General features: G+C 47.4%; 1 protein-coding gene across 1 annotated transcript; it reads left to right on the top strand.

Annotated features, from left to right (window-relative positions):
• Positions 1-261: 261 nt before the first annotated feature.
• Positions 262-2,515, top strand: SIX6 (SIX homeobox 6). The gene is made up of 2 exons (XM_034643201.1): positions 262-1,071; positions 2,173-2,515. The coding sequence occupies exons 1-2, from the start codon at positions 500-502 to the stop codon at positions 2,339-2,341; spliced, it is 741 nt and encodes a 246-aa protein (XP_034499092.1). The 5' UTR covers positions 262-499; the 3' UTR covers positions 2,342-2,515.
• Positions 2,516-13,520: the final 11,005 nt, after the last annotated feature.

Below are 13,520 nucleotides of genomic sequence, written 5' to 3' on the forward strand. Positions count from 1 at the left end.
GCTGGAGGAGGGTGTTGAAACGCTGTTCTTGCCTCTCTTTTTCTCCTAGCCAGTCTCCAGTCTTTTCCTCCTCCAGATTCTGCAAAATACTGAGGAAAAGTCCAAGGGTGAACGGCGGGCGCTGTCGAGAGCTGGGAGGTGCTGAAAGGACCCGGGCGCACTGGTCACAGTCTTGATTGGCAGAGCGGGCGGGTGACTGACAGGGGGTCTCCATGGCGCCCGCGCCGCCAATCCGCCCTTCCAGTAGCGGCGCCAGTTCGCCGGCCTGCGTGCCCTAACGGAGCCGAGCGGAACCTGGGCGGCGGGGCCGGCACCTCCTCCAATCCCTCCAGCTCGCTCGTTCCCAGCCGTTGCGCCGCCGCGGCTGCCCCAGCCGTGCGTCCCCGCTGCCCTAAGCCGCTTCACCGAGGAGAGCCTGGCGCACCCCGCGAGGCCCGCGGGCATCTGCTGCGTGACCCGCTCCGCGCTCAGCGTCCCCATTGCAGTCGGCGCTGCCTCGATGTTCCAGCTGCCCATCTTGAATTTCAGTCCCCAGCAAGTGGCCGGGGTATGCGAGACTCTGGAGGAGAGCGGCGACGTAGAGCGCCTGGGTCGCTTCCTCTGGTCGCTGCCCGTGGCCCCTGCGGCCTGCGAGGCCCTCAACAAGAATGAATCGGTGCTGCGCGCGCGAGCCATCGTGGCCTTTCACGGTGGCAACTACCGCGAGCTCTACCATATCCTAGAAAACCACAAGTTCACTAAGGAGTCGCATGCCAAGCTGCAGGCGCTGTGGCTCGAAGCGCATTACCAGGAGGCTGAGAAGCTGCGTGGACGGCCCCTGGGGCCGGTGGACAAGTACCGTGTGAGGAAGAAGTTCCCGCTGCCGCGCACCATTTGGGACGGCGAACAGAAGACACACTGTTTCAAGGAGCGCACGCGGCATCTGCTACGGGAATGGTACCTGCAGGACCCATACCCCAACCCCAGCAAAAAGCGTGAGCTCGCCCAGGCAACCGGACTGACCCCTACGCAGGTGGGCAACTGGTTCAAAAACCGCCGACAAAGGGACAGGGCGGCTGCAGCCAAGAACAGGTCAGTACCTAGAGGCCTATGCGCCTTGAGCCCTCCCGGGTGGGGCAGGCGAAGGCACCCAGGGCGCCCTTACCCAGGGCCGGGCGACTTGGATCCGCAAGACTTGAGAGCTCAGTCTGTCTTCAGTTATGAGCCCACCGTGTTCTGGGATCCTGGGCGGGGAGGAGGGGGGCGTTTTCCTTCCTGGCTCTTGGTTCCCCATACTCTTTCTCTCGTTCTGGGCGCCTGGGGGTCGCTCCACCAGCTAGTTCCAGTCGCCAAACCAAGGCTGCACTGGGAAGGGGAAAGAAATAAAAATTAAAATCCCAGCAATAATTAGGGACCCGAAGGCCCAAAGCTAATTCTTGTCAGCCTGGGCCTAGGCTCCTATTATGTGAAGCCTGGCTTACGAGCAACGTGGCATTAGTGTTGCCGTTTTAAAAGCCCAGATAAATTCTTTTCTAATGTTTTGAAAAGAGTTTTCGATGGACTTCTGGATGGAAGTCGAGTTCTCCTCTTTTCAAGCGTGGACAACCCTGCCTCAAAACAGCAAACTAGTCACCTGAGGCTTTTCGTTCCGCAGCGTGTGGATCTAAATTAGCCAAACATTTTGGCCAAGAAACCCCGCCTCATCCCCCAGGCCCAAATGTTCCGTGCAATCCTCGGGCAGCCCTTTTTGCTTTTAGCTTTGGTCTGACCCGGCCTCGAAGGCATTGACACGAGCGTGCTCCCGGAGCAGATGCACGCTGGGAAGGGGGCTCCCTACCCAGGAGCCCGATACGTCCTTGTCACCCACACCTCATTTATCTTGACAGTATTGTAAATCTCCCAAAGGCGGCCAACAATCGCGAATGACCCTGTGAGCCCAGCGTCTCGGATGGGGAGCCGAGAAAGGATTCAGAAGAAGGATGAGACAACTGCAGGGCTACTTGGAGAGGCGGCCGCGGATTCCGGCCCTGGCCTCTGTTGCCTCACTTTTCCCACTTTAACTGCCCGGGTCTGTGGGAGATCCGCGCTGCTGGGCTTAAGGAACGCAGATCCGGGCGGGGGCGGGGGCGGTGGGGGGAGGGCAACGGGCGGCTATGTTACGCGCTGCGACTGGTATCCCTTTCCTTCCCGTAGACTCCAGCAGCAGGTCATGTCGCAGGGCTCCGGACGGGCTCTAAGGGCTGAGGAAGAGGGCACGCCCGAGGTGCTGGGCGCCGCCGCCAGCCCGGCCGCCAGCCTATCCAGCAAGGCAGCCACTTCGGCCATCTCCATCACGTCCAGCGACAGCGAGTGCGACATCTGAACTGCCCATCCAGCACGCTCAGAAACAGAATCCAGTGTAAAAACAAGACAAAATGAAATAGGGAGGATGAGAGACCAAGCAAATACACTGCTTGCGAAACCGGGTGGCCAGGGACCCGCGGGCTCGGGTTGCCCATTTCCGCCCCGCGGCCGGCCTGGCTCCACTGGCGCCCTCCGGCCGCTATCACAGGGGTCCGCGNCTTTTCTAATGTTTTGAAAAGAGTTTTCGATGGACTTCTGGATGGAAGTCGAGTTCTCCTCTTTTCAAGCGTGGACAACCCTGCCTCAAAACAGCAAACTAGTCACCTGAGGCTTTTCGTTCCGCAGCGTGTGGATCTAAATTAGCCAAACATTTTGGCCAAGAAACCCCGCCTCATCCCCCAGGCCCAAATGTTCCGTGCAATCCTCGGGCAGCCCTTTTTGCTTTTAGCTTTGGTCTGACCCGGCCTCGAAGGCATTGACACGAGCGTGCTCCCGGAGCAGATGCACGCTGGGAAGGGGGCTCCCTACCCAGGAGCCCGATACGTCCTTGTCACCCACACCTCATTTATCTTGACAGTATTGTAAATCTCCCAAAGGCGGCCAACAATCGCGAATGACCCTGTGAGCCCAGCGTCTCGGATGGGGAGCCGAGAAAGGATTCAGAAGAAGGATGAGACAACTGCAGGGCTACTTGGAGAGGCGGCCGCGGATTCCGGCCCTGGCCTCTGTTGCCTCACTTTTCCCACTTTAACTGCCCGGGTCTGTGGGAGATCCGCCGGCTGCTGGGCTTAAGGAACGCAGATCCGGGCGGGGGCGGGGGCGGTGGGGGGAGGGCAACGGGCGGCTATGTTACGCGCTGCGACTGGTATCCCTTTCCTTCCCGTAGACTCCAGCAGCAGGTCATGTCGCAGGGCTCCGGACGGGCTCTAAGGGCTGAGGAAGAGGGCACGCCCGAGGTGCTGGGCGCCGCCGCCAGCCCGGCCGCCAGCCTATCCAGCAAGGCAGCCACTTCGGCCATCTCCATCACGTCCAGCGACAGCGAGTGCGACATCTGAACTGCCCATCCAGCACGCTCAGAAACAGAATCCAGTGTAAAAACAAGACAAAATGAAATAGGGAGGATGAGAGACCAAGCAAATACACTGCTTGCGAAACCGGGTGGCCAGGGACCCGCGGGCTCGGGTTGCCCATTTCCGCCCCGCGGCCGGCCTGGCTCCACTGGCGCCCTCCGGCCGCTATCACAGGGGTCCGCGGTGAGGCCCAACCCAGCGCTACGTTCTCCTTGCTTTCCTTTTTCCCAAGAATTTTATTGCAAAGATGCCTCCGGAACCCGAACTGCACGCTGAGCGCCTGCCCTAAATCTCCCGTGGGTATTTCACGTCGAAAGGACGCTGTTATATGTATATAACTTTTGCTTTAAAGGTTTTTAAAAAAACAGGACATATATATATGCTGTTTATTTACTTATTTAAGAGACTGCCCTTGTAGGTTTCGCCATATCTTGGGAACTTGCTCTTTCTAAAGGCTTAGGATGGAGCAGATGGGTTCGGTGTGAAGAAGCCAAACAATAAAAACCTGGCGAACAACCTTTCTTAATTAAGTGAGCTGCTCTCAGATTCTTTTAAAAAAAAAAAAAAAAAAAAAAAAAAAAAAAAAAAAAAAAAAAAAAAAAGATACTCTTCACCAGGTAAGCAGGAGCCCTAGTGCAAATAGTCTCAGGAGTCTTCTCTTATCTTTTGCTTTCTCTGATGTCTCCTGGTACATTTTTAAAATGCCCCATGATAGATCCATAACCACCTGCTCAAAAAATTGTATGTATGTATATACATGTGTGTGTATGATATATTTAAACCTAGAAACTGGCAACATGAGCATCCCCTATAAGGCAACTCCCCATGTCCCCAAGCATGGGTTACTATGGCTCGTCCACCTGACACTCACTTTTTTGACGTGTCAATGGCTTTCAGGAACAATTTAAGAAGCCAAACTCTGGGACTCAGTCATGAGTCCTATTTTATAAAAATGCAAGACTACTCTGACACAGGCTCTGCAATTACAAAAGTTTTCCATCTCCTTTCAAGACCCCTCCCATACAAAAGCAATAGGCACCCATGATCATGCTAGAGTGAGTATATTACATTTAGAATTGAACTTGTATTAAAATAAGACAAAAGATAGGAGAGGTTTTAATAACTAAACTAACATCTTCTTGATGAAGAAGCAGGTTTTAATCAAACGTATTTTTCCACAAAAGGGATACTGAGATGAAGGAAAAGATGTAATCTTGTGACATAATAAAGTGAAATAGAAGGCTGTAGAGAAATGACTGGCATTTTAAAAATCTGATCTCTGTATTAAACATGAAATAAGTCATCTAGAGCCTCATTGTCCTGTAATGGCCTCAATTAAAACTATCAACTATTCTTAGGGTTTAATTTGTCTTCCCAAAGTGCGTAGGTACTTGCAGGCACACTCACGCCAAAAAAACAAAACAAAAAATCCCACCGTCCTTGCACTAAAAAAGTAAATGCTATCCAGAGTCTCTAAGCTTTTTTGCTTAGTGAAATGGGTTGTATATTATAAAATTTGACATTGATCTTTAAATCACTTAAGCTGAACTTCCCTCTTTGAGCTCCTCCTGCCACACACACACACTGGACTCCTTTCAATTTACCTCTCTGTCCTTAGCAGATGTCCTTTGGTTCAGAAACCTGTTAACTTATCTGGGTAGAAATGCCAATGAGCAAATTAAAAAAAAAAAAAAGTGAAGTCATGGAAGACAAAAAGCAGTCAAATGGCAAGATATATGAGAGAAGCCCAAGATATGAATAAGGGTTGATTTTTGGTTTCTAAATCACTTAAACAGATTTGGACTCATTTGGGCTTTATACATTGTTGTCTTTGTATAGAGGGGCCCTTATCCGGAGAACTGCTGACCATCAAAACTCTCTTGCACAAGAGCTCTAGATGGAAGGAGTGGGGATGTCTTTGTGATCAAGCTGGTGTTCTTCAGGAAAACAAGCAAATGCCCTTCTGTGGGTCCAGAAAGGCTAGGATGATAGAGCTTCCTGAAGACTCTTATTTTGTTTCCTAGAACACCAACTGCTCCCCCTCCCATCCCACGTCTAGTTCCTTGAATGCCAAGGAGCAGGGCCAGGACTCCTATGAGTTAAGGGCGGCACCCAGAGTACAAAATTTAAGGAGTCATTCACTCTCAAGATCAGCAAGTACACAAGTGCAAGGCATCTGGGAATGAGTGCCTCCTGAAATTTTGCACTGTAGGTGCTTCCCTTGCCTTACCCTAGTCCTGAATCTGCTAAGGAGTATTGCACTTCAAGGAAAATTCAAGAGATTGCCAGTCTTGTTCACCAGACCCACCTGGTACTAACAAAGGAGCTGTCCAAACCAGCATGTGCAGAAGATAACAAATTTAACTCTGAAGCTGATGTTTCCAGGTCCAAGAAGGAAGGGAAAGAACTAATTAGTAGAATGATGTAATGGCGGTTCAGATTCTAAAAATCCCATCCCACTCACCAGTTCAAATGATGCCTAAAAGCAGAAGAAAATGTCCATTCTGCATTCTCAAGAAAAAAAGGTTATGCTGCTAAGAACTAAGCTTTCTCTTTACAAATAATTTTTAAATAACCCTTATGGCTTGGCAAAAAAAAAAAAAAANGGAAAAAAAAAAAAAAAAAAAAAAAAAAAAAAAGGAAGACCAAACACTTATGGAGGACTTTTCTTCCGCTTTGCTGAAAGCCTTTAAGGTATATTTTCCTTTAAAGTACATCTAATTTGCTTAAAGTAACATGTTGCCTAAGGATTACATTATAAAGTAGGTATTCTGTTTCACCAATCTGTAAGTTTATTTATCTGATTTCACTGTAGAATCGTAAGGGAAGGGTGACATATTATTTTAAAGAATTTTAAAAATGTTTATCTGAAACCTGGTGGCACCTAATTGCTCTTGAGAGTAATCAATTCTTTGATGATCACATGTTGGAAATTGGCCCAAATCTTCGCACAGATATTTATGCTAATTGGTCCAAATCTTCCCTTGGGCAGGTATCGTAAAAGTTTTCGTTTTCTTCTTTTTTTTTTTCTGTATAAATTTTATCCTGGTCTAGAGAGGGTTTTTTTGTTTGTTTTTAATTCCAGGTAGTAGCAATGCTGAACGTTTCCGAATTTGGAGAATTCTCCATATGATGGGTTTCCTTTCTGTCTTCTCTTGAAATTTATTTCCTGTAAAATTTCCCAAAAAGCAGTTACTCCAGCAGAGTGGAAAGAAGTTGCATTTTAACAATTCAACGGATCTTACCAATGTGCGGATTTAACCACCAGCCCTAGCTCAGGCTTCTTTATCAGTTATAAATATTTCAACCACCCGCCAGTTCCACCAAAAGCCCGATGGCTCCCGCTCCCCAAATGCCGCAGTTCCTCGCTCCTCCACTTTAATGACCCACTCTGCTTCCACCCGCCGCGCCCGCCACCCCCCTTCTCTACTCCAGTTTGTTTATAAAAATCTGCGAGGGAGGGGATGAGAGACTGGGGCGGGGGGAGGACTTGCTCTTTGTTTACATTAAACAAATGACAGGCAAAGAGCTCAATCAAAATCTTCCTTGACCTCGTTCTCTCTCCCTAATTTTAACAAAAAGGAAAAAAATATTGTATCCAAAGAGAACGTGAATGGGGCGGGAGGAGAAGAGGAGCAGCTTTTCGATCTATTCAGCCGGGACGCGGGAGCGCGGACGATTTCCGCTCCTATTGTGAGGCGGGGCCCGGGGGCGGCGGTGAATGGGGGGTCTGCCGAGCGGCCCGCAGGGCTGTCAGGCGGCTCAGCGTAATCAGGGCTAATGACGGTGGCCGGGCGCTCCGCGGGACAATGCGCGGGGCCGCGGGGTTTTGTCGGCCTGAATGGCTAATAGGTTTGCCTGGGGGTGCGAGGGGGGCGGTGTCGGGGAAGAGGCGGCGGCGAGGGGAAAAGGGGTCATTGTTCGCGCACTGGCCCGGGCGCCGAGGCGCGTCCCTCCCCGCGCGGCGGCCCCCGGGCCGGGAGCGGCCGACTGGAAGGCGGCGGCCGGGAGGCCCTCTGGAGGCCTGCTGGGAAATGACGGCAGGAACGGCGGGTGCGTGGGTCCCCTAAAGGAGGCAGGCCTGAGAGAGGAAGTCGGGACGAACTTTGTTCCCCCAGGAGAAGCCCATCGTGGGCCCAGAGTACCCGGGAAGGTGTGTCCCTCCTACAGGGTTCGGATCGCGACTCCGTGAGGTGACAACTCCACACACCCACCTTTTCCATCCAGCGCCCTGGAAGCTCTCAGACGCGTAGGCCGCGAGCCACTCCTATTGTTAAGAGTGCCTGACTCACATAGCTGATGCCGTGAAACCTCTCCAAATTAAGGGGGACGCGGGGTTAAAAACCAAGGTGAGGGGATAAGCAGATGCGCGCCCTGGCAGCAACTGAGGCGCGCGCTCGCCCCGAGCCTCGGACGGCGCGGCGCTTCGTGCGCCTCGTGCGGGTCGGTGCGACGCGCGCCGCGAAGCCACAGCGCGGGTCTGGGCCTGCGCGGGTTGCTGCCGCGCGCGTCGGGCTTGCGTGTGAGGAGGCTGCGCGCGGAGGGCCACTCGCCCGGCAGCGGTGAGCCGTGACCAGAGAACGGCAGTTGTCACCGCGGGCTCTCGGCTGCGCTGCTCGAGTTGCCCAAGCAGGGCCAGAGGACAGAGAGGCTCTCGACTCGAGGAGCGGGCTTCTCAGGCGCTGTGGCCTCGGGAGGGCTTGGAGCACCCTGCGGATCCGCTTGTCAGCCGTCGGGGCGGGGACCCAGGGCAGAGCTCCCTGAGAACCAAAGGCCGCGGCAGCACGGTTAAACTCAGGCCGCCACCGGAGCCCCGGGCTTTCAGGAACTTGGCGGCTCCCATTTCGGCTCCTACAAATCTCCTCAGGCTAGATCATGCCTTGCAGCTCAGTTTGCTAGGATTTATATCCCCAGACTTCTTTAGACCTGCCCTGCTGTGAGGGATTGAACTGGTTTGCTCCCGTTGTCAGCGGACAAAGGGGTGTGAGGGCGATCCCAGAGCAGAACCAGCAGTTTCACGCCTGTGCCTCTGCTCGCGCTGTTTCCGCTTCCTCTGCGCGAACCCCGCCGCCTACCTCCATGGTTAACAGGTACATCTGGAAGCCTGTCCCACCTCCAAGGAGTCTTTCTTGATTCGGTGGGTTCCCCACAGAGACTTTTCCACTTACTTTTTAGTGCTCTCACCGTACCTTATCTAATGTGTGTTTTAAACATTGTAATATAGTTGTGCATTTGTTTATATGTTTGACACCCCCCCCCCTCCAGAGTGTAAGCTCCTTAAGGGCAGGGATTGAATTTTATTCATCTTTCTATTCCCAGGGCCTGGCCTAGTAGTAGATGCTCAATAAATATTTTTAAACTGAAACAATGGATGTTCGTTGAAACCTGTCCCGAATTATTGGGGGAGTATTGCTAGTTCTGAGTTCATTTGAACAGCAAAGATGACAAATACAGGCTGGACCCAAAGTTTACCTAAATATTTCAGGTTACCGGCTCTTGCCTACTTGTCAGGTTCTCTGGGATGATACTCCCTCTAAGCAAACGGTTTTTCAGAATCCTGTGGTTTTGGGTTCATAACACGAAAATTATCTTCTCACATGCACATTTTCTCAAACAGTAGGGTCAGAGTCATCCCCTTAGGTTTCAAGAATTCTAGCTATTACGCTCTCTGAACCCTACGAAATATAATTCCTAATATTTTTGTCTGTTATAGAATGATAGAGGTTTCCCCTTCCAAAATAACTTTCCCTTCTTTCTCTCTCTCCCTCCTGCCCTGCCTCCCCCACTTTAGTCTAGACCTACAAATTAAAAGATAAACAAAAAAATCACAAACTCAGGGTGTCCAATTTTAAGATCTTGAATTGGCATTGCATCTCCTTAGGTTAAATCAGGGGGTGAAAAGAGTCTTCATTAAAATCTTAAATCACAAAAGCCCTGTGAAAATCTACTAGCTACCAAATTCATCTCAATTTTAAATTTTAATGGACAGAAGCAATGAACTGTATGTAATTTTGAGTTCTGATAAAATATATATATAAAGCTGCCTCTTGGAAAGTCATTTTAGCCTGGCACTGTCAATCTGCAACCGGAGAATGTTGACTTACTCATTGTTTTCAGACTGAAGAGATTAGCCTTGAATTTTTTAGCATGAAATCAAGTATCTTAGTTTAGATTGTGCATATTAATTTGATACATGAACAGTCTGGTTGGTGGTAAACTAGTTTATTATGCATTTCAAACATTTTCAGATGTTTAGAATTCCTATTAAAGATTTGTCCATTTAGAGTAAGTACCATTTAAGGCATATTTTATTGCATTGGATATACTTCTGATTTTCCATAAATTCATGATGAAGTATACATTTGAACTAAAGACCCATGCATATACACTAGACATCTGAACTACAAGATTATTTTTGCAGACAAGTGTGACTGTATGAGCCTGATTCAATAGGAATAGAAAAGACAAGCAAATAAGAAAAACTAGTAATACTGGAAGCAGCATGTAACAATAGACTAATACCTATAAGGGTGGGATCAAACAGACCTTGCTTAACATACTCTAATCACTGTGGATTTGGGCAAGTCACTCAACCCTTAGAGCCTTAGCTTTTATTTCTGCAAAATGAGGTTGATAATAGCCAGGGATATTCTATTTGGGATAATGTATATACAGTACCCAGACCAGATGCTCACATGTATTAGGTGTTCAGTTAATGGAACTTCCCTTTTCCCATTTTTCCTGGTTAAATGCTAGGTTTTAACAGAGGTCATCTACATATTTGGAATATTATTTGAATGCTAAATGCTGTCTTTGGAAGCAGCTCTGCTCACCACCCCTAGCAGGGAGGATGCCACATGTTGGTTTCCCAGCCATGGTAATGCAAGAACTTGTGCTAATGCAACATCATTCTTTCTTAGGCTTTTAACTCTGCCTGGGGCTGCTTGTCATCTATATGAAGCTCTCCAAAGGCATCTTAGCCCATCCAACAATTCAGGATAACCCCAAATGTAAGTATGATCACTGAAAAGATAACCTCTTAGGGAAAATGCAAGACCTATTATTTTTTTTTATTATGAAGCAGTGATCCCAGTTTACTTATATTTGTATGGCTCTTCATAACTAGTAATGAGGTCCTTTCAGCTGCACGATCTCACTTCCTCACAAGAACCCCATGAGGTGAGTCAGCAGATATGATTCCTACCTGCCAGATAAGAAAACTGGGAGGTCACATTACTTGCCTAGCCACAGGACCAGGGAAGAATCCAGAATTTATAGGGCTTAAAGTTTAGATTATTTAGAGGGTAGGATACTCTTTAAGATAAAGGGTACAAAATTATGAGTACAAAATTGGGTGTAAGAAATCACAACAATTATAAAATTTTAAAACCTAGCAAATAAAACAAATGTCACAAAATCCAAATAATAACAAAATCATTTTATTAATTGTCATTAATTACCTCTAGCATAGTTTCTTTCCCTATTTTTTTTTCCCTGTGTGTTCTTTGGTTGTTCCCACATATGACAACAATTTTATAGTACAATCTTGAATAGAAAGATAATTCAGTCATTCCTTTAGTATGGGTTGGTTTTTAATACTTTTATTATTCATTGTTTAGAAAAACTTCTTTCAGTTTCATAGCACAATGGTAATGCCATATGTAATTTTTTGGATTGGTATCAAATTTGGGAAAGCCTCTGTGAAGTTTCTTTCATATATGAGCAGATTTCACGACATTCAAGTGTCCTTGGACAGTGACCTATCTTAAATAATCTTTGCATTGACAACACTCATTAACCAGTTTGTAATCAAGGGTGTTACATATTCATGTTCTGACACATAAATTAGCGCAACCGACAGTAGGAATATTCCTACAAGACATCCCTGAACCAAAAGAGCTAGCAATAACTGAACAATACACAGAAATGACAATAAGCCACAAAGAATATATACCACTGAACCCAAACTGTATCCCCAATTCAAGTTCCCTTTGGGTACTGGATAGCAAAAATGACTGGTTACTCCAGTGCCACCTAGCACTAGGGGAAATTTGACAAAGGGAATAAAGGAGTGGATAGAGGCAGTGGTCTATTGTAGTTAAATTATCTTGTTTTGCATATTTTCCAAAAATGCATGATCATATGAACATATTGCTAGGATCCCTCCCAGGGCCTTTGAAGGGGTTTGTGCAAATAAGGTATCTTGCAACTTTAAGTGTCACTTGTTTCAAGGTAATTCTGCTTCTGCACAGGCCAAGTAAGTGTTTGATGAGAACAGGTTTTCTTTTCTTTTTTTTAGAACAGGTTTTCTGATTCTATGTCCAGTACTGTTTTCTATCATCCAGGACATAATGTATTTCCCTCGAAAGTTTTGACAAGGTTCTACTCAAAAGCTGTTTTACAAAACGGTTCGCTGATGGAAGGAAAGAGTTTCAGATTGTAGCTGGCCTTGGGTAGGACTGTGAGATAGACAGGTTACCCCTTAGAACCTCACCTTTTCCATTTGGGAGTTCTTCACCTTGCCTCCTTACAGGTGCCACATCCCAAACTGTCAAATACCCTTCAGTGCTCTTCACTCTGCCTTTATCAAAATCTATTCTCAGTTGTTACCAAAAAATCAGATAAGCCAATTCACATGGACATACAAATAGCTGCTAAAAGCTTAATGAATTACCTACAGATAGGGACCTAGGGGAGTACTTACTAACTGCTAGGAGATAATCCTTTAATTCAATAACCCCAAATCACTAATGGTAGCAATTCAGACATCACTAGTAAACTAGTACAAAATTATTTTTGGTTGGAAGGGAGCCAGGAATCCTTCAAGACATTCCATGGAAGTAAATGACTGCTTCTTGGGTCAAATAGCACCAATATTAAAAATAAAATAAAGTAAAATAAACTTGTTGGGCCCCCAGCTTTTCCCTTAAGTTGTAATTCCTTCTCTATCATTCCTCTTACCACCAAACTTCATGATGGAGGAGACAGTAGCCTACATTCTCTGCCACCATTTCTTCACTAGAGACTTACTCCTTAACCTCTTGCAGTCTGGCTTTTACTTGCATGGTTCCATCAAAACTATCCCCTCAAAGGTCACTCTACTTGGTCCTCAACTATTCAGCCTATTGAACATCACTTCCTTCTAAACAGGGCCAAAATTAGGTTGAGGCAAGCAAGGTACCTAAAGTACAAAATTTAAGAAGGTTTGCCCCTCTCTCTCTAGCTTTCGTCTCCCCACCCCTTGGGAGTTCTACAAGTTCAGGGTTGACATCTGAGAATACCTCTGAAGTTTTGCAACACAAATCCCTGGGCTCCCTTACACAAGTCCCAAACCCTGCTTCTGAAACATAACTGAGCTTCTCACCATATTCACAGCATGGCCTGCAATTTGCTGCCTTCTTACCTTTGCTCATGCTGCAGGTGTAAATGGACCTCCATGCTCTGTGCCTCCCCTGCACTCCTTCCCACCTTCTTCTGATAGCAGCACTCTTAGGGAACTGCTCCTCCTAATACAATGTGTTTCTGGTGGGGCTGGCAAACACGGTACCTACCCCCCACCTACTCACAGCAGGGTATAACCACCAAGCTGGGCCAGTCCTTTCCAAAATTTCTAAATTGGAAGCAGAGGGGTAACTCTCCCTTTACTCTTGGATTCAGGGCAGTAAGAATATGATGCCAAAGTTATTGGCAGTAACATCACCTGTTACAAGAAGAAGCTTGCTAGAAGAAGGAGAAGAGGCAGGATGGAGGAAGGAGAGACAGAAAAAGGTAATGCTGATAAAGTCTTCATATGATATTGACACTAAAGATAACTCCAGTCGTGTCTATTCTGGTTTTGGTTACAGGAATGAATATAGTACCCTCCTACTTTTTCTTTTTTGTTTAAGCTACTTTGAGTTTCTGTCATTTGAAAACAAGAGTGCTGAGATATAACGTAGAATGTTCTTCCTTTTCCATCATCCCATCTCCATAGGTACATAGACTCAACTTTCATGGCTCAGCTCAAAGGTCATTTTCCTCCCAAAGCCTTCCTTGATCCATAGGATTGAACTAATCTTTCCCTTCTTTGAAATGCTGTGGCATTTCATACATCTCTCATAATTATTCAGCTTCATGTCTTATATCTCT

This window comes from Ailuropoda melanoleuca, chromosome 14 (genome assembly GCF_002007445.2).
Source record: "Ailuropoda melanoleuca isolate Jingjing chromosome 14, ASM200744v2, whole genome shotgun sequence".
NCBI classification, from domain to species: Eukaryota; Metazoa; Chordata; class Mammalia; order Carnivora; family Ursidae; genus Ailuropoda; species Ailuropoda melanoleuca.